Source organism: Mustela lutreola, chromosome 1, assembly GCF_030435805.1.
Source record: "Mustela lutreola isolate mMusLut2 chromosome 1, mMusLut2.pri, whole genome shotgun sequence".
NCBI classification, from domain to species: Eukaryota; Metazoa; Chordata; class Mammalia; order Carnivora; family Mustelidae; genus Mustela; species Mustela lutreola.
In genome coordinates this window covers 146831845-146859547 of record NC_081290.1, presented here as the reverse complement: position 1 = coordinate 146859547, position 27703 = coordinate 146831845, and the positions used below count along the sequence as shown (strand labels likewise).

General features: G+C 35.0%; 1 protein-coding gene across 12 annotated transcripts in view; it reads right to left on the bottom strand.

Annotated features, from left to right (window-relative positions):
• The window catches only part of SLC10A7 (solute carrier family 10 member 7), a 257319-nt gene that overhangs the window by 193754 nt on the left and 35862 nt on the right, over positions 1-27703 (bottom strand). Inside the window, exon 5 of one of the 12 annotated variants that reach the window (XM_059176029.1) lies at positions 24640-25165. The exons of 10 other annotated variants lie outside the window; for them this stretch is intronic. In XM_059176029.1, coding sequence (XP_059032012.1) covers positions 25070-25165 — 96 coding nt within the window. In that variant the 3' untranslated portion in view covers positions 24640-25069. One more of the 12 variants, XM_059176008.1, reaches the window with a different exon arrangement.

The following is a 27703-nucleotide window of genomic DNA, read 5'->3' as shown; positions in this document are numbered from 1 at the left end:
AGAAGACTGTTATTTTACAATCAGCACTGAATATTTTTTGTCAACAAATAGGTCCAAATGAAGAATATAGAACTATTACCAGGCATTCCCCAATTTAAAGAAAGATTACTTTTAGAATATGAACGATTAAAATTCACCATCTTAACGACCATTTAAATTCTTTGTCTTAAAAACATTACAGGAATGAACAGAAGTTCATCTAGATGCCAGTCGCCAGCCAATACGTTCAGCTGCTTTTCTCAGAGTCCGCTTCATTTCTTGCCTGCTTCTACAGGTTCATTTCTTGCTACCAGTGGAAAAAATTATTTAATATCCCTAATCTTGAGGTGAATGGGGGGTGGCTATTCTTGTTTGTAACTATTCATCTCAATTCAGGCCAGGAAAAAATATATTCAAGTTACCGTTTCTGGGTGCTAAATTGAATCAGGTGTCCTCTCCTCTTAAGAAAATTAAGTTGCTTTTGTGCAAGAGTGTTTTAATGAGAACAGAGCCCGCCGACAGTGATAAATGGGAATGACACCAGAGAGAGCATGTAAGCAGGACAATATGTGCGTGTTACAGTCTTACAGCCTATTTTTCACTGACTATTCTGAATGACTTCGCTGTTTCTTAAGGGGCCTATTAATCTCAAATTTAGTTATTACACAACGTTTATTTGAACATATATTCTGCGGATGATGACAGTTAATAAAGGAAATCTTTCACAAGCTGTATTTTTACATATTGTTCCAACTACAGCTCCCAGTCATTTGATGGTATTGATGGAAGAACCCACATTGTGCTGAGGCTTTGAAAAAAAAGGCACATATATTCAGATTCCTTTCTAAGCACATGGGGACTCTTAAATAACCGTTAAAATGCATACCAAAAAAACCCTTCTACAAAACGGTAAAAGGAAAAGGACACCTTAACTGTCCAGCGAAAATTGTTTAATATGAAAACTGACCCTTCTAAGACAAAACAGACACCTTTTAACACTTTTAAAGCTTTGCTATGTAATATGCAATAGTTCTCGCACAGCAACCCACCATTTTCACCACATGCGTGGCATAGAGGAGGGAAGACAAAATCAATTTTCTCGAGGTGCAAAAAGAATTAAGTAACAGAGCTACTTTGATTTCCTTCTTGGTGTGCTTTTTTGATAAAATAGCAAGTTCTTAAAATAGGGAGATTCTGCACTTCTTAGTTCTGGTAGCACACTTAAAGGCTAATGAGGATTACTTTAACGCTTTCCTAAAAACGTATTTATTAGCTCAAGTACCTTTAGCAATTGAGACTGTGATTCTTGCTCCAAAAGAAATGTGTTACTTTAAGTATAACTGCCTCATACTAACAAAACCAAATGATATTAGCAGGAAATATTTCTACAAATTCAAGATTTTTAGACCTGCCTCATAATTGAGATGAATATAGACTATGAATCAAACACCTGCAATTTCATCCTCCTGAAATCTCAGTCTTCACAGGTGTTCAATTCCAATGAAATCAGAATTTTCAACCAGTTAGGGGCCCTTAGATACTATGACAATCCCTTTATAAGTGAAGAAATAGAACTCTAGAGAGATAAAAGGATCTTTTGCAAGGTCATAGTGGCTAGTGGCAAAGCCTATTATAGAACTCATCCCCAGACAGTCCCTGTGCCCTCTCTATCATACCCACGCTATCTATTTTACATATTATTTTTAACAGATATTTATAAATATACAATCTAAAGGGGCATAAACCAAAACACTAATAGTGGTTATGCTGGGGTAATACGATTATGGATTTTTTTTTCTTTGTGATTTTCCTTGATTTTCAAGGTTTTTGTATTGATTATATATTAGAAAAAAAGCATACAAGAATGCTAATATTAAGTACAACAAACATTTTTAGAGGCTCTCGCTTTAATCTTTAGGCAAACAATGGTGTGTACATACTAGGGGCTCAATGTCTCTCACTAAAAATTGAAAGAAATTGAGGATAATACCAAGAAAATCTACCTAGACTTACTTGTTATATTAATACTGAATACTGAGGAACAAACTGTCGTTATAATTCAGATTATCAACGATGAAATTGAAATGCACATTATTTATTACTAGCTTATTAAGTACTTGTGAATTTCTATGAAGCTGAATAAAACCATACTACTTGACATTATACCTTTTTTAAAATGCCAATTTCTCAATATCCCTGAAATTTAATTGTTCCTATCTTTTGGATTTCCTATGTACTTCCAAGAGGGAATAAAATAAATGCTCCCTTAATTATCCACTTCAACATAAACTTATTAATTTATTACACTAAGCACTGAAAATACAAAACTAAAATCCAGAGTGTCTGCTCACAGTATTAGGCTAGACATCATAATGGCTATACCACAACAAGATCAATGGGATCGGAGTTATGGCAGCACAGAAATTAACCTCTAAAATTTCCTTTAAAGTGGGCTTTTTCAATACCTCTGAGTGATGGACAACAAGCACTTTTCTGATCAATTAATGGAAGCTCTACTTAATGCCAACCCATGAACTAAGCTCTCCACCAACAGAGAAATTGTCCAAGAATTCCCTTAACACTTTGTTTAGAAGGGCATCCACAAAACCTAAGTGACAATCTACGTCAAACCATCTAGTGTTTCTTACAAATTTTAGACTCTAGCTACCTACCTCTGTTATTTTTGCTCTTTTCCATCCATTAGGTCTGGGAATCGCAAACTTCTTAAGAGGGCAATGGATCAATCCCTCAACAATAACTCTCTCATCAGCTTTTCATTAGAAATAAAACAGCTTTCCTACCATCTTCTGGGAAATAACTTACCAAAGATTTACAGAACTGAAATGGACTTTTGCAGATCATCTAATCAAGGCACTTTTCCTCATTACACTGAAATCACTAACAGAAGGAACCTACCTGTCCTGTTATTCATATCTTCAGGATCAGAGATTGTATAATCTCTTTCAAAATTCTAGATTTCAAATCTATTTTCACTACTAATCTACACTTCTCACTATCAAGTCCTTTCTTTTTCTGAATTAACTATTGATTTGAGATCATCTTTTTATATTAGGTCTCCTAAGAAGATTAAAAAAGAGCTGTGTTATATACTGTTACAAGCAGTATGCTGGTAAATGTTTAACAATTGGCTCTCAGGATGGGGGGAGGAACATCAGTTAGTAATATTAGCTGATTTTTGAGCTGTAAATACTCCCATCATGGCCAATTTCAAGCTGCAAACATGATGTCACTGAACACCAAGAGACGAAGGATGGCATAATCCCCAAAGTATAAGAAATAAGAAGGGCACCTAGGTGGCTCAATAGGTTGAACATCTGACTCTTGATCTCAGTTCAAATCTTGATCTCAGGGTCATGAGTTCAAGCCCCGCTTTGGGCTCCCATGCTGTGGGGCCTACTTAAAAAAAATAAAAATTAAAAAGATGGGGAAAAAAGGCAAATTAAACACAAAATAAGTACAGGAAGAAAATTAAGTAAGATGTGAGCTGATATGAATGAAGTCAAAACCATAAAAGCAATAGAGATCAATGAAATCAAAAGCTGGTTCTTTGGGGGAAAAAAATCAGTAAAATTGATAAAACCTTAAAACAGGAATTGTAAAACTATTCTGTAAAGGGTTACTGTTCCATTTCAACCCAGCTGGTCTAACAACAACTGAATATACTGCGAAACAATTCTGACACTAACCCCCTGAAGTTAGCCCAGACACCACAAGCTCAAACCTCAGTCCTCCACAAGACTGACCTCACTTCAGAAGGCACTTTTGGAGTCCCCAGGCCACCAGCACTTTTGACCAGCTGGCTATAAATTCAGGAGTTCCCATGACCCTGTCTGCTTCAATAATTCAGTAAAACAGCTCTCTGACCCCACTGAAAGTGCTAGTTAAGATTACACTTTGATTATAAGCGATACACAGAGGGAGGTCTGGTCATTCTCCCAGCACATCAGTATGTTTACCAACCAGGAAGCATCAGTGAACTTCAGTAACCATAGTTTTTAATTGGGGTTTCATTATATAGGCGTAATTGATTAAATCATTGACCATGTGATTGAACTCAATCTCCAGCCCCCTCTCCTTCTGAAGGTGGAGTGGCTAAAAGTTCCAATCCTCTGGTCACAGACTTGGTCTTCTCAGTAACCAGCCCACATCCTAAGATTACCTAAGAGCCCATCAAGAGTTGGCTAATTAGCATTATTAACATAACAAAAACCTAATCACTCAGGAAATTCTAGCAGTTTTTGAAGCTCTGTGCCAAGAACCTGGGACAAAGATTAGATATGTATTTTCATTATATGACAGCAACATAATAAACATTTCAGGCTTTGCAGCCCACATGGTCACAAATTCTTAACTTTACTGTTATAGCACAAAAGCAGCCATAGAAAACGTATAAAGGAATAAGTGTGGTTGTGTCCCAATAAAATTTTATGTATAGATACTAAAAGTTTATTTTCATTTAATTTTCATGTGTCATGAAATTTTATTCTTTTCTTTTTTTTTTTCTACCTGTTAAAAAAGTGTACAAAGGCACCTGGGTGGCTCAGTCTGTTAGTCGTCTGACTCTTCATTTTGGCGCAGGTCATGATCTCACGGTCCTGAGATCAGGCCTGGCAATGGTCATGGAGTCTGCTTAAGATTCTCTCTCTCCCTCTGCCCCTCCCTGCTTGTGCATTCTCTCTCTCTCAAAAAAAAAAAAAAAAAAAAAAAAAAGTACCAACCATTCTTAATTCACTTACTATACAAAAACATGCAGCAAGACTGATTAGCCTGCAAGCCATAGTTTGCCATTTCTGCTTAGGAGAAAAAGAGAATATAGAAATGACCAATATCAGGAAAGAGGTAACATCTTGAGATCCTTCAGATATTTAAAGGATAAGAATTTGTGAACAGGGGCGCCTGGGTGGCTCAATGGGTTAAGCCGCTGCCTTCGGCTCAGGTCATGATCTCAGGGTCCTGGGATCAAGTCCCGCATCAGGATCTCTGCTCAGCGGGGAGCCTGCTTCCTCCTCTCTCTCTGCCTGCCTCTCTGCCTACTTGTGACCTCTCTCTGTCAAATAAATAAATAAAATCTTTAAAAAAAAAAAAAAGAATTTGTGAACATATTATTTGATTTCAGCACGTAGTATAAAGCTGCACTAATCAACAATATGGTACTGGCTTAAGGACAGATGTACTGATCAACGAAACAGAACAGAAAGTCCAGAAACAGATTTATATAGTTACAACAAAATTGATTTTTGACAAGGATACACAGTAATTTAATGGGGAGAAAATAATCTCTTTAGCAAGTGGTAACTGACATCTTTAAGCAACAAACAAAACAGAACTTTAATCCTTATCTCATAAAATGTAAGTTGGAATGGATCAGGGAGATACACCTAAGAGCTAAATCTATAAAACAATTAGAAGAGAACATAAAGAAAATCTTCATGACTTTGGTTGAGGACAGCATTTCTCAGGATACAAAAGTCATAACTTTAAAATTAAAAAATGATAAATTGGACCTCATCACAATTTAAAACATCTTTCCTTCAAAGATATTGTTAAGAAAATGAAAAAGCTAGCCACAAATTGAGAGATTATATTTTTAAAACATATATCTGATAAAGAACTTGTATGTAGGATAGATTTTTTAAAAATTCTCACACTAAAACAATCCAACAAAAAAGGAGACTAAAGATTTGAACAGACACTTCACGAAAGGAGATGACAAGTCAACCTATGAAAAGATGCTCAACATCATTAGTTATTAGAGATATGTATATTAAAATCATAAGATACCACCATATACCTACTAGAATTGCTAAAACTTTTTAAAAAATGGATTGTGCAGTGCTGGTGAAGATGTAGACCGAATAGAACTCTCATGTATTGCTGGATGCATCTGAAATAATACAGCTACTGGGGGGAAAGGTTTAGCCATTTTTTTTTTAAAGTTATACCTACAGTTACATATGATCCAGCCATCCCACTCCTGGGTATTCACCCAAGAGACCGACACAGATATGTTCATACAATGACTTGGACTCAAATGTTCAGACCAGCTTTATTTGTGATAGCCCAAAAGTGGAAACGACCCAAATATGCATCAGATGATGAATGGATAAACAATTATAATACATCCATGCAGTACTATTCACAATAAAAAATAAATGAACTATTGGTGTATGCAACAATGTGGGTGCATGACAAAAGCATTATGCTAAATAAATGCAGCCAGATACAAAAACCTACATACTGTATGATCCCATGCATGTAACATTTTCAAAAAGACGAAACTATGCAGACAGAATTCAGATCACTGGCTATCAGGGTCTGCAAGTAGGAAAAGGAAAAAAAGAGGCACAAAAGATGATTATGCCTCTTGCCACCATAATGCCTATGTTCTACATGACTTTATATATACCAAAAATGAATCATACTATATACTTTTAAAAGGCGAATTTTATAATTAATTATATATCCATCAACCTGAATTTTCAAATCTATAAAAATTTTTAAAGTAAACAAAAAAGTAGAAAAATACAACTATGACATTATTGTTTAACTTTTTCATATTTATTTGGTTTTGAGGTTTTACAGAAAATTTCAATAAAAAACTATTAATATGTTTTTACTTAATAAAAACATAAATTAATTCAAACCACTGAGCTACCGTTATTCCTTACTACCTATGAAAGCAAAGGCATCAGAGCTCTTTTAAGTCATTATTTTCAACAATAACGTTGGTGATACTCAAAGACTCTGTGGGTTGATCTGATATTCAAAAAAGACACTCTTGTTTTATACTTATTTAAAAATGACAAAGATTTCATGTTAAGTAAAATGTTTTAATTGAAAATCATTACAGAGACATCTGGGAAAAACTAAAAAAAACTGTAATAATAAAGTCAGGAGACTTGGTTTCAAAACAACCTGGTCACATACTCTGCTACAAAAATTCTTTTAGAAAGATTTCAGTGTCTTCATTTTACTAAATGGGAATAACAACATCCACTTCACAAAATTTTTGTGAGGATTAAAGGAAATGGTAGATATAAAACCCCTAGGCCTCTAGCAACCATTCAAGGGACCATTCAAGAGCCCAGCAAGCCTTTGTTACACAAGTATTCATCGTCCAAGTCCCTGAAGAATGTAGATTGTACACGGAAAGGAGGACATGATAGCAGGCAAAGGCTCATTAATGAACCTACCATTTCTAACAGACTCTCAAGAAGACATTATCCCTTCACACTCACACCCTAACTAATTCACAATAGTATCTATCTCTGTACTTCAGCTTCAGTTGGTTTACTCTCACTGATCGCACAGTATTTTAAACGCCTGACAACACACCACAAATAAAACACAAATACGTTGCTAAGTCCTACGAAGATGTGGGATTTCTTTTTTTTTTTTTTAAGATTTTATTTATTTGACAGAGAAAGAGAGAGCACAAGCAGGGGGAGCAGCAGGAAGAGGGAGAGGGAGAAGCAGGATCCCCGCTAAGCAGAGAACAGATGTGGGGCTCAATCCCTGGACCCTGAGATCATGACCCAAGCTGAAGGCAGACACTTAACTGACTGAGCCACCCAGGCATCCTGAAGATACAGGAATTCATGAAGTCAATGAAATTAGCACAATGTTAATGGTAAGTAAGAAAAAAATAAATGACAGGAGGGAGTAAAAGGAGAGTAACTGGACTAGTTTTTGAAATGAGAGCATCTGTGAAAACTTACGAAACCAACTTTTTGCAGGTTTGTACCTTTTTTATTTTGTTGCAAAATAAATAGAAGCAAAAGATGTGAAATCATGTCATCTTAACAATTTTCTTGGGAAAATTACACTGATCCCCACATTTCAAAGCAATACTTGATTCTTCCTTCCTCCAAGAATCAGTGCATAGTTATAAAATAACCCAAATTTTGTTAAATGAATAAAGTTTGAATAAAGCAAAACAGATTTACTTTCATAATTTAGTTTCATTTTTTTTAAAAAAAGGTAAACATTTTTCAGTAATTAGTGCTAACCAGTAATTCATTTTTCAAAGTTAATTGACTTTAAGTGAGTTTTCTCCTGTATCATTTACCATTGAATAACATGGATCTTCTCTTTTATTATTCTAGTTACTCTTTTATGAGGGACAGAATAGAGCAATTCTTTTTTCCTAAAAAGACGTAGTTGAAGTTAAAAAAAGAAAAGCAAGTTTCAAGGTATTAGATTCTTCAGAATGTAATTTAAATCTTCTACATATAACAAAGTAACACATCTAGAAATTTTAAGAGAACATCTTCCCAATTTCCTAATTTTACATACAAGGGTTGGACTCAAGTCCAGTGTAGGAAGTGACTTGCTCAAGATCACACAGTTTCTGGCCATGGCAAGACAGGATCACAAGAACTTCCAAACACTCTGTCTTCTCTAGGCCATTAATCTTTATTTGATTCCAATATATTACATAGATAAGATATTTGTGAATATTTAAAAAAAAAAAAACCACGCAACGGAAATTGTAGAGACACACTAAAATGTAAAACACTAGTCAGCAAGCAGTGAAGCACTAAATCGACTTCAAATTTTTATTAAGGTTATCCTTCTGTTAGTGATTGAAGGTATATTAGCTTAGTGGGCCATGCAATAGCTGTAGCACCACAACTAATGGACTGCCAAGAGATGATTTAATAAAGAGGCCCAGCTGAACAATGGTGTATAAGTAACTGTGACAACCTGAGGCTTTCTTCTGGTCAAACGTTTTATATCTGTAAGTGACTTTCTCTAAAAAAATTACCTGAGAAGATACTCTCAGAAGGTTTAACTGTAATAACAGCAGCCCAAACATTCTTATATAAGTTCAGATTCTCCAAGATCTTAAGATGTGATTAAAAAAAAAAAAGTTTAAAGGTCTGGTCCCCAGATCTTTCCACGGGCACCATTTATAACATGGTTAGGGGTCTAGTTAAACAACACTTCCAGCAACCACAATGTGTCTTTCTTTTGGTTGAAATAAAATAAAGAAACAAAGCAACGTTTTAAATATTGCCATCAATATTTTTACTCTAAAATATGAGCAAAGAAATCAGGTGGCTAGGAGGAGGATGAAATAAAAATATTTTTAAATACACATTTCTATAAAATATTATATGGACTCCCCATTTTTACAACATGAACTAACTTGCACTGGGAAGAGAAAATAAACGTAGTGTAGGGAGAAAACTATTGAATGAGCAAAGATTTTTAAAAGTAATATTCATATGATTGGTAAGAGTTCAGGGAAAAGCTGGCTCTGCATTCTTTTTTACCTTGATGGTAATGTTGCAGTACACAGCAAAACCTTACAGATGCCCATTCACAACCCTTGGCCTAGAGATTCCATTAAAAAAAATTATCTAAGAAAATAATACAGATCCAGGAAAAGATTTAACTAAAAGGATCTTCATCATAAAGTTATTTTTTAATAGCCAAAATTATCCAGGACTGAAATAAAACACTGCAAATCCACACATGAGAAGAGTAAACAGTCTTTAGAAACAGTGTTGTGGAACACTGTGGCGACATGATCACGATGTATTGCTAAGTGGGCAAACAGGATTACAAAACAGGATGCATGATATGATCTCATTTTATTCAACACATATGCAAATGAAAATGTCTAGAAAACACACATAAAAATACAGTATGATTATGTGACCAGTGGGATTATGGTATTTTTTGTTTCATTTACCTATATTTTCTAGATTACTAGGAATACATAACTGCTTTTATAATAAAAAAAATTAAGATATTAAAAAAATGTTAAACAATACAAGAACATAACGTTTCCTAGTCTTTCTGTAATATTGTGTTACTAGTAGATGCCACACACAATGTGCTTTAGGACAGTGAATGGATGGTAAGCCTTTTCCTTGATAAGCCATCGGTCAAAAATTGTTTATGTAATAATGTGAACCTAACCCAAAAGAAAAAAAGTCACTTCATTGAAAATAACAGTAATTTTATTGGAATTAGAAAAAGCACCCCTGATAGCCATTATCAAAGTAGTCATTTTAGGGAAATTAAATTACAAATAAATGAAGACATTTATGTGAAATGATTTTAGGTTGCAAGCAAAAATGGATAAGGATTCACATTCTTAAAGCTGTAGTGTCTTAGGTAAAAACAGAGCTTTTGTTTCCTTTAAAAAAGGGTTTGCTATACTCACTTAAAAAATGTATTCCCTTAACTGACTCCTTACCATAGCAGAAAGCCTGAAGAACTCTGTTCTAGATAAAAAGCCAAATTCACGATTCTTTTCTTTAGGATGCTCGCTTCTTAGGAAACAAAGACAGAGCTTTCCATCTGAATTTTCATTTCAAAGATTTCTTACTAAGAGAACATTTTGAAAGACTTTGAAAGTTGTTTCTTAAAAAATTATGCTTATAGAGTCCAATAAAATATCAAGTAGTCAGTATGTGTAACTAATGCACACTGTTTTGTGTAACACATTCATGGTATGACTCATTCAAAACAGGTTTATGAAGTAATTTTTCCTCTTCTAGACACATGTAAAAATAAAGACATTACTTAAAAGTAGAAATAATATCCTTGCATTTAAAACTGTGTTTAGAGCACCTTAAAAGGGATTCTTTTTTTTTTTTTTTAAGATTTTATTTATTTATTTGACAGAGATCACAAGTATGCAGAGAGGCAGGCAGAAAGAAAGAGGGGGAAGCAGGCTCCCTGCTGAGCAGAGAGCCCGATGCGGGGCTCGATCCCAGGACCCTGAGATCATGACCTGAGCTGAAGGCAGAGGCTTTAACCCACTGAGCCACCCAGGTGCCCCAAGGGATTCTTGATTTAAAATGCATTCCTAGAAAATTTTCAAAATAAAATGAAACACCGGCACACCTGGGTGCCCAGCTGGTTGAGCATCTGACTCTTGATTTCCTCTCAGGTCATGATCTTGGACACTGAGTCAGCCTCCCTGCTCAGCAGAGAGTCTGCTCATTCCTCTCCCTCTGCCCCTCCCCCTGCTCTTTGGGCATGTGCGCACATGATCACTCTCTCTCTCAAATAAATAAAATCTTTAAAAATAAACATAGTAAAAAATGAAGCACAATGTTATTCCAGTAGCTTTTTGAAAAACTGTTTTCAGATTCAACATCAAATAACTAAACACTGCATGCTCCCAATCACTGAGAGATATGACCACTCATACACTTTTTTAAGACTATAAATCTCAAGTTTGGTATTCTTCATAAATTAGGAAAAAATAAGGCATTTGTTTTTCTTCTAATGCTACACTTTATTTCCATTAATACAGCGAAGTTATCATAGAAAGGCACTACTTAAATCTGAATTGTCTATGCACAAAGTGCCTATTACATAATTATACATAAACTGCCCCCTGACCAGCACACTGTAAGGAAGATTGATGTACAACAAAACAGCTGGATTGAAAGACCTCTGTTGCTACTTCCTTCCCAATCATTGTCTGCAGTTGTTAAAAATTTCTGTTCAACTGAAGTCTTTATCAGACACCAAGTGAGTTAACGTCTACTGGAAAACTCTTTAAGAATATAAATGAGAAAGATACTCGAAACAGCCCTCCTTCTTTAACCACATTAGCTTAAATTCTAGATCCCAATTGTGAGCATAGCTTTAAGATTTTTCTAATCTGTCCTTTAACCTGCTTTCTCCTCTTCTTAATATTTCTCTTATTTTTCTAATCTTAAAGTTGAAAGAGGTTTATATTTTTTAGAAAAAATATGGATGCTTTTTAAAAATGTATTCCCTTAACTACTCCTTACATCTATTTTCTAATCCCCAACTCACTTAATTAAATTCAGCGTGAATTTAAATTGCAATTAACATCTTTTGAGGGATTACATGTTCTAATCACAATTATGCAGTGAATATTTGAAACACATACATTTTGTTATACTATCTGAAATGCAAATTGGAGTCCAAAAAGATGTTTAATAAAAATGTATAGTACTGAAGACTTTATTATGGAACCTAAGGGACTAGAAATGAGATTAAAAGGAGTAAAAGCAGTGATACAAGTACAAAAACAAATTGCTTTACCTCCAAAACCCTTGGAAATGGCCCCACTTGGCTCCCATTTAACCTAGCTTCATTACAGTTTAAAAACTGTCTTCCAAGAGGTGCTATTAACCAACTGAATTTCTTTTTTTCCCCAAGATTAGTAGCTCACACGGTGAGGTGATGCATAAAATTCTACAAAAGCAAGAGATAAAAACTGTTTTTCTGACCCAGAAATTAATAATAAAACTATTTAACTTCTTTTACTTTACTTTTCTGTCAAAATAGCACTACAAAAGCAGGAGGAGAAAAAAAGAGAGAATTATTAAGCATCCTCTATGCCAGACAGCAGTTGTTATTTCACTTAATTCTTAAAATAACCCCATGAGATAAGTGTTACTCCATTTTACAGATGTGAAAAATAAGCCTCAGAGAAGGTAAGTGGTTGAGAGAAGTAAGTGAAATGAATCAGCGGTAAAATCAGGACTCTAAACCCAGGCTCTTGTAAAAGGACTGTCATATAAATGTGAACCGCAGGAGGAAAGCCTAGGACAAAGCACTTATCTTCCATTGTCCATTTAGCTAAATTGTCTCAAACAAGCTGCTGAGATTTTAGTGGGCTGAGAAGACACCTTCATCTCTGGTGTAACCCTGATTAGAATGCTTCAGGAAGTTTCATTCTTGGGGCTATCAGAGTTCTTTCCACAAATCTAGGGGTTTGCTGAAAAGCCAGGATAACTTCACTATCTTTTCAGTGTCTGGTAGTCAGGACTGGCTTTATCATGAAGTAAAGATCTGGTTTATTAATCTATGCCCTGTTTCCTTCTGGTAACCTTCCTCTTTTTTTTTTTTTTTATTGAAACATAACTGACATATAACATCATACTGGTTTCAGGTATACAACATATTGATTCACTATTTGTATACATGGCAAAATAACCACCACATTAAGTCTAATTGCTATCTGTCACCATACAGAGTTACAAAAATGTTTTTTCATGTGATGAGAGCTTTTAAGATCTACTCTCCTAGGCAATACAGTTATTATTGACCACAGTCACCATGTTGGCTGTTACACCCCCATGACTTATTTTCAGTTGACCCTTGAACAACGTTGGTTTGAACTGCATGGGTCCACTTACAGGCAGATTTTTTTTCAATGAATATAAGGGAAATTTTTTTGGAGATTTGCAACAATTTGAAAAACTCACAGATGAACTGCATAGCCAAGAAATACTAAAAAAATTAAGAAGAAGTTGGATTTGTTGTGAGAATATAGTATATAATATATGTAATATACAAAATATGTGTGAATCAACTATTTGTGTTATTGGTAAGACTTCCATTCAGCAGCAGGCTATTAGTAAAGTTTTTAGGGAGACAGAAGTTATACACAGATTTTTGACTGCCCAGGGGTCAGTGCCACTAACATCCATGTTGTATAAGGGTCAACTATATTTTATAACTGCAAGTGACTTTACCAATTGATCTTCAGGGTCCGTCTTTACACTTAATAGACTGTTAGCTCCAAGAGTAGGTTTATTTTTAAAGAAACTAATGTAAATTTCTGTTCTGGCTTTCATGCCCTTAAACTATCAGCTTCCTGATAACTTTTTACCATCCACACCACTTTCACTACCAAACTTTACCAGTAAAAGGACTAGTGATGCTGACTCTTGCTTTTTCCTTTGAGATTGTCATGAAATAATACCAAGTTACAAAGCTGCCTACCCATTCAGCCTTGAAAAACAGGGTTAAAAAAAAAAAAAAAAAAAAAAGGTTTCTTTCTTATTTATCCATGATCCATCCTCCTAGATCTATGTGACATGATTATACCTAATGAGACACAACCTCCTACACAAGAATAGATTTGGACACAATCCAAAGATAGGAGGGAGGTGGTTGGGAAAGAAAGGCTAAGATTCAGTATGCAGTTTACCACCTAAAACGGACGTAAGATATATAAGCACCAGAGGGCGCTACATTTAGCTTATACAGGTCTGAATCCAGGTCCATAGACAGGACTTTGAACAACTTTAACGTAGGAACCCTCTGTTTCCTTGTCTCAGAAATGGGTGTAAAATTAGTATCTACTTGTAAGCATTTGCGAAAATTAAGTGAGACTATATAACCTATTAGCATAGTAAGTACTTAATAAATATTATTTATTATTAACTGTATCATCATTATCAATATTATAATTACTAAGTGGTGAGAATGATTAATCAACGACTTGCTAAATTAGGGACCCAGAAATAGAGAAAAAATTTCTGGTAAATTTGGAAAAATAGAGACAAATAATCATTTTAAGGGGGAAAGAAGAGGAAGGATGGAGATGGGGAGGTAAGGCAAGCCTTTAAAAAAATGCAGTGTTTATTTTTTACAATACAACTCACCGTGATTTTAGAATATAACCTGTTCTGCAGAATTCTTTGTTGATATTTAGAGATTTGTAAGGCCTCAGGAAAAAAGTCAACAAAAATATTTTACCATCTTTGGGGGAAACATCTGAAAAAAGCTGAAAGAAGTCTTGTGGGGTGGGAAACATTTATAGAGGAGTGGCTCTTAACAATTCTAGTTAGGATTGGGGTTTGGAATAAAAGAATCATTCAGGGTGTTTCTACAGTTTTTGAAAAGCAAAGGGTGAATGGGGAACACAACCAGAAGGGCAATACAGTCACCAGAGAGGTTAACAGTTTCTAGCAGGACAGAAACCAACAACCCCTCTGGGGCTTTTTCTTTTGTTCTTTCCTATAAAACACCTCACCTAGTCTTCATTTCTCCAGTGCTGGCCTTTCTGAATAACAATGTGGGGAGGGTATAAAGAGGTGTGATGGGTTGGTAGAGGAAGGAAGATGGTCAACAGAGGCAGAAGTTACCACTGGGGTCAGAGAGGTTGGAAAGGTAAACAAACTCAACAGCTTCACAAAGCTGCCAAGGGGCACATGGATAATGTTTTCTTGAGATAGTACTAAGTAAAGGTAAGAGAAATCAATGTACACTGGGATCCACAGACTAAAATCCGAGTACTATAATACTACTATGGTACATTATTATATGGACCCAATTATTCAGTAAATGAGCATTTGATGAATTCCTACTGTGTTTAAGGAACTGCATTGTTATTTTTTCCTTTTTCTTTCTTTCTTTCTTTCTTTTTTTTGTTTTAGTTTTTGTTTTGTTGCTATAAAATAAGACTTCTGTCCTTAATACCATTCAACCTATTAGGGGCTACCAGAGATGTCAAATCTACAGCTACATTAAAGAAAACCAAGCTACTGGACAAACATTTATATAAACCTAATAGGTTCTATGGATTTTCTTCAAAGTAGACCTCGTTTAAAGATTTTATTTATTTGACAGACAGAGATCACAAGTAGGCAGAGAGGCAGTCAGAAAGAGGAGGAAGCAGGCTCCCTGCTGAGGAGAGAGCCCGATGCGGGGCTCGATTCCAGGACCCTGGGATCATGACCTGAGCCCAAGGCAGAGGCTTTAACCCACTGAGCCACCCAGGCGCCCCCAAAGTAGACCTCGTTTAAAACAGAGTTTATTTACTCTGGATTGGCTTCTTTTAATGTACAATGGTTGTATTGGAGGCAGATGTAGAACTGGATTCTGACAACAGGTAGTGAAGTAGCCTGCACTGTTGGTTGATAAAAAAGGAAAAAAAAAAAAAAAAGGCACACTCCTTTGACTCTTCTTTACCTATTTCATGGTCTTATTGCTTCCTCTAATGCCTTTTGTTCAAAATATTAACAAGTTAACAACTATTGCTCAAACTTAATGCATTATTTAAAATCCTATTATTAAGGAATGCACTTAACTAGAGCTCCTCTTGAAATATTTTAGGTATAAGTCAGATTCTGATATTTTATATAATGAACATATTATATATAGCCACATACATAAATATGTATATATTCATGTGTTCACATATATATTCACACACACACACACACACACACACAATCATATATATATACACACACATATATCTCCATATGCCCCAAACACACCATATATGTAACCAACTAAATGGGTAATATGAAGACGTATTATAAAAGAATTTTGCTATTACTACAAAGAATTGCTTAGATAGAACTGGTTCCTTCTCCCTATATTCTGTATATATGTGGTTAAATGCACAATCGTCTTTCAGAAAAGAGTTTCTTTTCCATTATAGCACAAAGTATCTACCTCAATCTTTAACACAAAGTATCTACCTCAAACTTTAACACAAAGTTTTCAATGGAGTATTAAAATGATTAGTGGATCATTTTTAAATCATGAGAATTCTTTTCACCAGATGTATGGTAACATAGCCTATGGATCCTATAGTATACCCAACTTTCTATATTTGCTGACCTTGAGAATCTCCCTAAAGTTCCTCCTTTTAAATCGGCAAAACATTACTTAATGTAGGCTGGTCTGTGGATATGAAACATGCACTGACACTAATTAACAATGACCATCATTTCTCAATTTCTCAATGAACCAGGTACTGTGGATACATCATCTTTACATACATCTTCTAAGTAAAAAAAACAAAAGACGGGGCGCCTGGGTGGCTCAGTGGGTTAAGCCGCTGCCTTCGGCTCAGGTCATGATCTCAGGGTCCTGGGATCGAGTCCCGCATCGGGCTCTCTGCTCAGCGGGGAGCCTGCTTCCTTCTCTCTCTCTCTGCCTGCCTCTCAGTGTACTTGTAATTTCTCTCTGTCAAATAAATAAATAAAATCTTTAAAAAAAAAAAAAAAAAAAAAAAAAAAAAAAAGAGATATAGTAAAAATAATTCCCAGCTATATACTGCCATTTCTAATTTGTTTAAATAAACAAATGTCTTAGACACAGTTAAACATACAGAAAATATTTGTAAACTTTCCAAATTTAGGCATCCACTAAAAGTATTTCCAGAAGCTGTTTAGACTATTGGCCAAATAGATTTTCTTTTCCATTCAATTTGCTTTTAGCATTTGAAATATGGCTTATTATAAAACTAATTGTTTAGGAACATATGCTAACATTAACCCTTTAAGTTAAATAATGTCTATCTGAATATTTTCATCTCAAACTCTGGTTGAAGCTAAAGTCATTCCCATTTGTTGAGGGTTGGTTAAAAGAAAAAGTCTACAGGAAAAGACAGAAAATCTTCAAACCATTGAAAGTATACAACTATAATATTAAAATAATGCTCTAATAGTTGAAAATTATTAAGCAATTAAGTATCAGACTATTCATTCTGTCAGACTTAATGATTTTTATCATTATCCTCTCATTTAAAAATCATATTATACCCATTTTAGAGTTGAGGTAGATGAGGGGTAAAGCAATTTATCCAAAATTGGATTAACTATTAGTTAGAAGAGCCGGAATCTGTACAGATCTAGGGACAAAAAAGCCCACACTCTTTTCACTAGGATATGGTGTCAACATTAAACACCTCAGCTGAAAACAACATGCTACTGAAGTTTGAACCACCATTCATACCAACCTCATCAACCCAAGAAAATACTCTCCATCCCAACCATTTCCTCACTTCCATCTCCACTCACTCCCAAAAGGTTTATGCAGTTTTCCAAAGCCACACCAAAAATAAAGGAAAGTAAAAGTGACATCAACACAAAATATAAATCCTTCAGCGCCTTAAAAAAAAAAAAACACCTTTCCCATAAAATACAGTGGGATAGGTGTAGGAACGAGTATGAAAGAGTAATGAAGGTACAAAAAAACGTACTACTGTCAGCACTCCAGCTGAGTACCAATGTGTTAGAGCATCTCCGTTGAAAAATCAGCCTAAGTGCCTGTTTTGGAAAACACTGCCATGTACTATACGGCAGTGTTGGGAAGGAGAGCAAGCCCGGAAATTAATTAAGAAATGAATGGTTTTACAGAGTGCTATGAGAGAAAAAGAACTTTCTAATAAACTTTCTCTCTATAGAGTGAAATCTTCCTACAGATTTCCTTCCCTCATTTACATATCTGTACAAGCCTATTCTTTTTTTTTTTCTTCCTCCAAGCCCCTTTGCCCTTTCAATCATGAAGCATATTACTCCACTGTCAGTGCAAAGCAGTTCCTAACAACAGGGAACCCAGCTGGGATAGGAAGAGGGCAGCAGGCTCATGCATTAACATAATAATCCAACTGTGTTCCCATAGGCCCTTAGGGCAGACAGCATATTAGGTAGGCCTCCTGTGCAGACCCTGGCGGAAGCTGCCTGATCACCTGCCTATCAACCTGTGGCAGCTACAGCCAGCTCAATAGCACCAGCTCCTGCCAAGCAGTGGTGCCCAATTACCTTACTACAAAAGACAGAAATCCATTTTTCTATGTCTGTTTAATGTACTCAATGCATTTCCTTATTTACGATGTGAATCTACGTTTCTGCTCCATTTCCGGGGGATTGACTTATTGCCTTTTAACTTTTGAAAGTCTAGTTGTCTAAAGGCCGTATCGCTGCAGTAGGCAGGAAATGAGACTGAAAACCAAATTTCAAATACCAAAGCTCAGGTTGGTAAAGCTAACTGCTTGGTCATCAGTTGTCCAGTGTGTTTTTTCCATCGATACAGAGGACCAGAGGTGTGGGGAAGATCTGAACGGCTGTCATCACTATTTCCTTAAGGGGACAAAGGTGGGGGGAAATCCTATACCAATATCTTCTTGAAATGTAGATTTTTTTTATATTCTAATCCGAGCATATATTCTAAGGTTCTCACAAAGCGTAAGTTTTTGTGTACACTGATCCCCTCATGAGGAAAGTGCATGGATCACTACAATTGGCTTAAAGAGTAGAGAATCATAAAAGATACAGCAAAACTATTTTTTAATCTTAATTTATCATTGAAAACCAAAAAAAAAAAAAAAAAGCTCGCCCATTTGTATGCTTTTTACTGTTTGCATATATGAACTGCATGTTTTATTTTAATGCGGCTCTGTTCCTAGAGTCTTTGATTTACTCTATGTATGTGTGGTTTTCTTTCCAAGCCACAACACCTATCAAATAAGGAAAAGCCAAAGGGTATATTCCACTAAATAGATATGTATACATCATCTTTAAAACATCATAAACAGATGTTTGAAATTATAATTCACTTCACTGAATTAAATACAGTGCTCTCGTTCCTTAATAAAATTTCCCCTTACAAAGGTTACAAAGAAAAGGCATAATTGGACATTTATGGGGAAAAGGTACTTTTTAAAGTATTCCAAATGATGCTATTTAAAAAGAGCATGAGGCTACCAATTTGGCTAGGGAAATATTTTCTACTGATCAAGTGTTTCTTTAAAAAAATGAGTTTCTAAGCATGTTGTATTTTTGGTTTTTAATGGCTATTTTAATAAGAAATGAATCCTCCAGCCAAACAAAAGTGCATTTATCTACCATTTCTATGAATTTTAAATGTTAGGAAACTAATACTATTACTAAAGCCTACCAACCTGATGTGCTTTATGTGCACTCTAATAATTAAGTAGAAATTAAGTATCAAGGGCCATATCTACACATGGCACTGATTTTCACTGTCAAGGTTACCTCTGTTACCTAACATTAACAGTCTGTGCATTATGTTAACAGATGATGGTGACCATTCAGCAACTTATCAGTTCTTTGGATTACTTCCATATACCAGACAGGGTTTTATTCAAGGTAAATGCCCTCATCGTAAACAAATTTGCTTGCTCTTTACCAAACAACCCGGGGAAAATTCAAATAAAAGAAGAAAAAAAAAAACCCTAAAATTTTCTTTTCTGTGAGTAAATCCTGAGCTGTTTAATGGTCTCTAAATAATATACTATATTATTTGTTGATGGAAGTGAAAATACAAAATACTAACCTCAATAATAAATATTAATGCTTATATATGTGTTAAACAGCAAAATTATACATATCCCCTTCTTGATCTTTTGGGGATTCCAGAGGCTTTTTATTCTTCATAAATTCTTACATTTTGACAAAATGTAATGCATCTTCCAAGTCATTAAATACAGAAACTTGATATTTGATTAAAAAACAATCAACAATAGCCATGTAATGACAGGATAAATTGTAGTCTAGACTTTACCAAGGGATAGGCTTCCACTCCAGGGTAAACAAAAGAAAAGCATTTATATAAAATAGAAATCTAGCTAGTCCATTAGTAAGAACTTGATTTTCACTTAAATAGTTTGTACAGGTTTGTACAGCTAGAATAATTTAGCCTCTGAGGGACAGCAGAGAAGGAAATAAGGCACAGGGAACTGTAGAATCATTTCCAGCGTGAACGATTCAATTTGAGATCCAGTTAGAATTTTTAAAAAAAACCTAAACATAAATGGAGGAAGGTTATTTAAACTTGAGTGGGAATATACAGAGGTAGAAAATGATGTGAAAGAATCTGTAGCTATATTTAAGTATGATAAACCAACTTTTAAGTCTGCCCCCTGCCCTCTCCATAGCAGCTTTTCTTAGGCTGTATGATCCTGTTTGAAATATACCACATCTTCATTTTGATACCACTAGAGCATTCCCTACTCTCCAGAGAATTACCTAGAAAGGACCCTCTTCTATTTGATTCTTAAGGATTTTAGCTACCCAGTTCAATTTGGTCGTGTGGATATGGTGTCAGAGCTGGTTTGCAGCTAGTATATTTTGACATTTCTGCCAAGGATAAGATTAAGTATGAAATAGCAAAATTACACGTTAAAATAGATGCCATTTTACTTTGTTTCCTCCTGAATAGCCCTTCAGCTGTTGAGGCACATACATTTTTCCCCAGGCAAAATCCCCAGGCTAAAAAAACTAAGCCTCATATCTTCCGGAAGCCCAGCTTCCCAAACATATTCTGAGGTATCTGATTATCTATCCGTTGTCGTTTCAGTCCATATTTAACCATGTAAATTTTACCCGAAAAAGGAAAAACATGCCACTTAAAACATGTCTTTCTTGTCAAATGCTCATATTGGATACAATCAATGACAATACTTAATTTTCTATTTCTTCTTTTTAAAATGTTGTTCTTTGTTTTAGCAAGAGTGAAAAGTCACAAGGAATCAAGAACTAATCATTTTTGCACTCCAAACATAACTTTCCCTCCAAAAGTGCCCTCCCAAGCAGTGAGCTACCCCTCATTTGCCACCAGGGTGAAGACCCTCCCATCCACTAAGATCTAATCCTATCACGTTGCAGCCTCAGACTCTTGGGCAACTATGTGTCAAAGACCACCACCATTTTAAATTGTGACAGATGTTCTGAGGGCTGTTCCTCCAAACCTCAAATGAGGAAAAATGTTCCTTTAGAAATAAAGAAATTTACGAAACAAGTAAAAAAGGTAAATAAGTAAATAGCTCTTAAGATCTTTCACGCCATCAGAGATTAGGAAAAAATATTTAAAACTGCACACTTAACCTCAAAGCTTTTAAAATTAAGAGAAATTAAAATGCATATTGAATCATCACATTCTAACAAAGCCAACTTGATTTATATCGCAAGCATTTTTACTTAGCACATAATTCTATCACAAAAAGTTTATAGATTATTACCTCAATACCCACTCAAGTACTAAATCATTACACATTAAGTTATTAAAAGAATTTTAAAAAGAGAGCTTAATTGCCTGTTCTTACAACTTAGCTCTTATTTCCATCCTGGAAAGCTTTAAAGAGACTGCTGAAACAGAATTAAGAAATAAAAGATGAAGAATAGAGAAACAAAATATGACTGGGTAGAGGAATACATAATATACAAAGAAATCTATGAATAAGGAAGATAGTGGGAATAAATAAAAAGCAGAACTAGAAAACTAACACTCTTCACCTCCTTATATTTGATAATGCTTATTATTTGAAAGTACTGTACACAGTGTGGTGGGAGATGCTACAAGAGATGATACTCACAGTAATGGTCCGTAAGGTAAATGGGAGGAGGGAGGAAGGTGGAGGTGGAGGAGAGCACCAAGAGTCAATGAAGCAGCTTAAGACAACTACATTAACAGGTGAGCCATCAGCAACATTGACAACTTCGGAAAGATAGGGAAAAGGGATGTTCCTTTTGGTCTTCTCCTTAGCAAATCCCTATTTTAAATGTGGGTATATACACAAGCATGTGTGTCTTGGGGGTAAGGGGGAAAGCAGAGGAAGAGAGGAGTTCCTTGAAAAGAGGAAATAAAAACAGCCCCCTGAACCACAACAGAACGGAAAGCTCCTTCTACCACTGGACTTTAGTCCTAGAACTAGGACTCTCATTCCTTTGGATCAAATCCTGCTACATAACCAACTCCAAGGAACTGACAAAAACATTGTGATGCTGCGAAGTGTTTTGTAACTCTGAATACTACTTGTTTAAAGTAAGCCATTAACTGGAGCTTAGAAATGTTTAGGGTACAATGGTCGTAACTGACTCAACTTGCATTCAAAATAGGAAAACACATAACCAGACTCTTGTGTGATGGTATATGGTATGGTTGACAATGGGGTAGCCTCGTAAGAGAAAGACAGGTGTAAAGAACAAAAACACCGATCATCACACAAATTCAGCTCTTAAAAAAAAAAAGAATACAGTTGCCTCTCTATTCTTTGTACAAAAAGACAATTTTATTCTTGCTTCAATACTTAAATCTAGAAGCAAAAAGATAAATCAATTAATCCTTACAAACTGCTCCTAGGAGCTTCATTTTCCTCAAGGAGTTAAAAGAAGCCTTGACCACCACACAAAGAATATGAAATCTCTGCACTGTATTGCTAACACATATCTCCAATTAGGTTTAAAGACATTTTTACAGCTTTTATGCCAAGTTTATATTACTAGATGTTAAAGAATGTGTTGTAGCACTTAAAAGCGCTAAAGCTGGCTCTTGATAACAATGGTTTATGATTATATCTCATGGAAAGCAGGAATAAGGCTTTTACACAATTTTGTTGTTACATGATGACGCTGAACAGAAACAAAAATAAGTGGCAATGCCAACCAAAATCTTTTGTTCTCTCTTTTGATACTCTCATCTAGAGGCTAACATATCAAAAGTTATAATTAGATTTTTACCTATGCCTTGGAATAAATTCAGCTAAAAGCCTTTAGAAGCTTTAGGATTAAAACAAACTCAAAACAGCAAATGTATTCACATTTTCCAAATCCATCTATGTCTCTGCAATGTAAAACTGTATCTATAAAGCAAACAGGTAAAGGATAGCAAGAATTTTCAATTAGCATTTCATTATAATACCAATGCAAAAAGAAAGAGGTCAACTATTAATAAGGTACAGATTTCCCACCACTGGGATTTATTCTGAATTCATTTTAAGACCAGGAAGCTGTGATCTAAAAATCTCCACTCTAAAGCAGTTAAAAGTTGAAATAATTGTACTTTTAAAGTAAGGATTGGGGCTTTAAGAACAGCTCTTCATCCATTAAACCATGTAGTTCCTGACTATTAATTTGTAATTTTGACTTAGAACCCTTATGCCCACTTATTTCATGATAAATGGTTATATACTGGATAACAACACATTTATTGTGGATAAGAACAGTGCTTAGAGATTTCAATCAAGCACATGGGTTCCTTTTCATTTCTCTTTTTTGGTATGTACTGCTCAAAACCACACAAAAGAAAACATATCAAAAAAGAAATATACTCACTAAAATTTAAGGTTACTCCAACAAAAGGGTTAATTAGGGAAACAAATTTTCTCAGACTGCTAATAATGGGAATGACACATACTATGTGCCCATAAGTAATTCTCAGGTATCTTTGATCTTCAGCCCCACGCGGTTTCTGTTGCCTACCGTAGCCTGGCCTCTGGGACTCTCTCAGAACCAGACATCTGGCTACTTTGTTGTTTTAGACTAATCTCCTCCCAGGAGAGCTCAAGAAATGACACCAGGCAAGGAGGGTCCTGGCAAGGGAAAAAACATTATGGTATTAGCAGATTTTTTTCCCAAGTGGACGGGAGTATCAAAATTGTCTTCAAATTTCTACAGGGGTCTTCTGTTCTGTGGTTTTACTCTGGCATAATTTTAATAGGGTATAAATATTATATCTATAAGCCCATCAACTATCTTCAAGAACTCACTGAAAGTAAATCATAGAATCTTACAACGTGTAGGAGAAAGTTGTAGGGAAAAATACAAATCAGATTAATTCTTCACCCATCTGTTAGGGTTGGGTGATGACTGATAAAACAAAGATTTTAATTGTCAGCTGAAGGGTTACATCGAAATTGTGGGATAATGTCTAAGATTTGCAAATACAGTTGCATACCTCCTATTAGGCCAACTCCCTATCACATTTCTTCTTTTAATTGGTATTTTTTTTAAAGAAATTTAGCCACCAATCTACCAGAAGGGTTTTATTGAAGTGTACCTCTGTAAAGTGTCTCTGAGGAAACCAAGAAGGAGCAAGAAGTGATACAAATTGAAACAAACAAACAAACAAACAAAAAAAACACAGTTAAATCAAGGACAAATGTGTTTTGTTTTTATTTTTGAAGCAATGGAAGATCATCAATATTTTCCCCAAGGCAACAAATAATCATCAATATCTTAATTCCTTTTCAGGGATTTTTGTTCAATCTTAAAAATCTATACATTCTGAAAAAGAAAAATTAATTTACCATGTGTTACACAAATAGAATATAAGCCAAGTGAGGAAAGTGCTTCATCTGTGAACTTTAATATTTTATCCTAAAATCACATTTTATATATTTCTAATATATTCAGATAATGCATGATATCAAATATACACTACAATATGACATCTATGTTCTTATACAGATTAGCTAAAATACCTAATACATTTATCTCTTATGTAGTATCTGTTAATATAAAGTCCTTGTTTTAAGTTTCAACTGCCTTTATAATATTAAAAACACCAAACTATACAGTGACTTTTACCTTGGGCTGTATTTCATAAATTAACGATTCCAATATCTTATTTTATCATAACACCATCCACTCTGTTAACATCCATAGAATTACCACTACAGATGAAAGCTTTCAGAAGATAAATGTAAAAAAGACAATCTAAAGCAATAATAATTATTTTGTGATTAAATAATTCCCCAAGTAAAACAAAGGACTTATTATATTAGTGTGGACTAAGCACGTCACAAAAAGACAAATAATATATGATTCCACTTAGGTGAGGTTTCTCGAGTAGTCACATTCATGGACACAGAAAATGAGAAAGTTGGTAGCCACGGCTGGGAAGAGAGGAATGGAGAGTTATTATTTAATGAGTATGTATTTTTATTTTGGGAAGATGACAAAGTTCTGGAGATGGATAGTGGGGATGATTATACAACAATGTAAGTTAAGTGTATTTAATGCCAATAAACTGTATCCTTAAAAACAGTTAAAATAGTAAATTTTATGTTAGGTATATTCACCATGATTTTTTTAAATTACATCAGATACAAATAATATAAAAAGTCAAAGATAATGAAAAATCAGAGCTCTTTTATTTTACATATCTGTCTTTGACCAAAGATGCATAAATTTTATGAGATTACCAGTCACACTTTAATACACATATTCTTATCATTATCACTCAAGAAACACCACCACCAAAAAAGCACAAAGTCAGTCTTGGAACACATTAGCTAAAAGGATTCCAGAAAGAATATTTCCAATAATTCTCCTAAACATCCAGAGTTTTCTACTTAGCACTAAGAAATACTGCTGCTAAATAACAAAACTATTACTCAATATTAATCTGCATTTCCAAAAGAATTAAGAGAAAGAAAATTCAAGACAACCAATGAGATATTTTTTATAATACTGCACACAGTTAGGTTATAATGGACCTAGGAACAACTACTGCTCTTCAAGTGGCTTCGAAATATTTTATTATTTTGCATTATAATCAGTATAGTTCCAGTATTAAGCATACTTTATCATATCCTATTATTTGAAAATTATACTCAGCTATATTACATTAATTGTAATCAAGTTTAGTTGCGTACAAAAAGCCACTCCAAATACTAGTGCTTACACAAGAGAGGTATGCTCTTCTCTTTCAGGTAAAAGAGGTCTGGGGGTAGGCAATCCAGGTATAGCAGCCCCACAGTCAAAAGGACCCAGCATCCTATTCTGGCTGCTCCACTGTCATTAGCAGGCCATCTCTCAATCTAAGACCTCTCTTCAGCCTGTAGCCATCAAATCAACATTCCAGTAAGTGGAGAGAAGAAGGAAATGAAGGCTGCACCACCCACTTTTAAGGATATACCTTGAATGTGATATGCAATACTTCCATTTACATTTCAATGGAAGTTTATGACCATCAGAACACCAGAAATTTAGTTACATGACTATCAGAACACCAGAAATTCTAGTAAATACAGTCTCAGCTGGATGGCAATGTGCCCACCTGAAAGATGCGGTTCTATTCTAAAGATGAAGGGAGAATAGGCACTAGAAAATGAGCAGAAGTGTTTGATACATATACTAACTAGAATATTCAGTTAAATGCAACTACTATTGTATATAAATAAATAGATTTTCTTTAAAGAGAAAAAAATCCATTACTATTATTTGTATCTAATTAGTGTAATTTATATAAAGTAATGGGAGTTGTTCAAAATCACCACGATGAAATTTAAAATTTAAAATTGGGTCAATTTGGGGTGCCTGGCTGGCTCAGTTGGTAGAGCATACAACTCTTGATTTGGGGTCATGAGTTTAAGACCCACATTGGGTGTGGGTCTTTACTCATTTTAAAATGAGCAAATAAAATAAAATTGGGCCAATTTGAGAAAATAATATCCAATTGAAGAGACAGACATAGGGAATCAATTCCTTTCCTTGCAACACAGTGAATTTCCTTTATTTCCTTAAGTATGAACTAAGCACTTACTAAATAAATGAATTAGGCGATTCTCCCAATGAGTTAATATTCGGTGTTGGCTTAGACTGAGTCAATGAAGAAACAGAATATAACTTAGGTATAGACTTAAGTCAATGATTTTCCATCATCCCACCCCCATCCTTTGCCACTACTGGGGTGGGCATGGGAGGGTGCTGGAAAGGAGGTAAAAGAGTGAAAATCAGGATAACCAAACCAATTCCCTATTAGACCTTAACACCCAGACCAAATGTAGAATTATTTCTACAAAATCATACAAAAAGGAATTTAAAGAGATTAAATGATTTGACTCTGACTAGAGATTGTAGAGTTATAGTTAGAGCTCAAGTTCCTCTCAGTTGGCCATCTATCTCCTTGACTTCTGCAATAACCAAATAAAGCTGCAGTGATTCATTTTGAGAAGGCTTAGGAAGCAGCACTTTTGTGCTATGGTGAGAGCAGTGAATTGTGTAAGACTGATGAATTACGGACCTGCACCCCTGAAACAAATAATACATTATATGTTAATTAATTAAAAAAAAAAAAAGAGTAGGTAGCTGCCTAGAAGAAGGCCTGAGGGTACAAGACAGCAGCAGGCTTTAGGATGCGTCTTGTGGTCACAGCAAAGCAGTCACACATTAGTCACACATTTTTTTTTTAATTTTATTTAAGATTTTTTATTTTATTTTATTTATTTGACAGAGAAATCACAAGTAGGCAGAGAGGCAGGCGGGGGTCAGTGGGGTGGGGAACAGGCTCCCTGCTGAGCAGAGAGCTCAATGAGGGGCTCAATCCCAGGTCCCTGAGATCATGATCTGAGGGTAAGGCAGAGGCTTAACCCACTGAACCACCCAGGTGCCCCTATGCTTATATTCTTTTTTATTTTTTTTTTAAGATT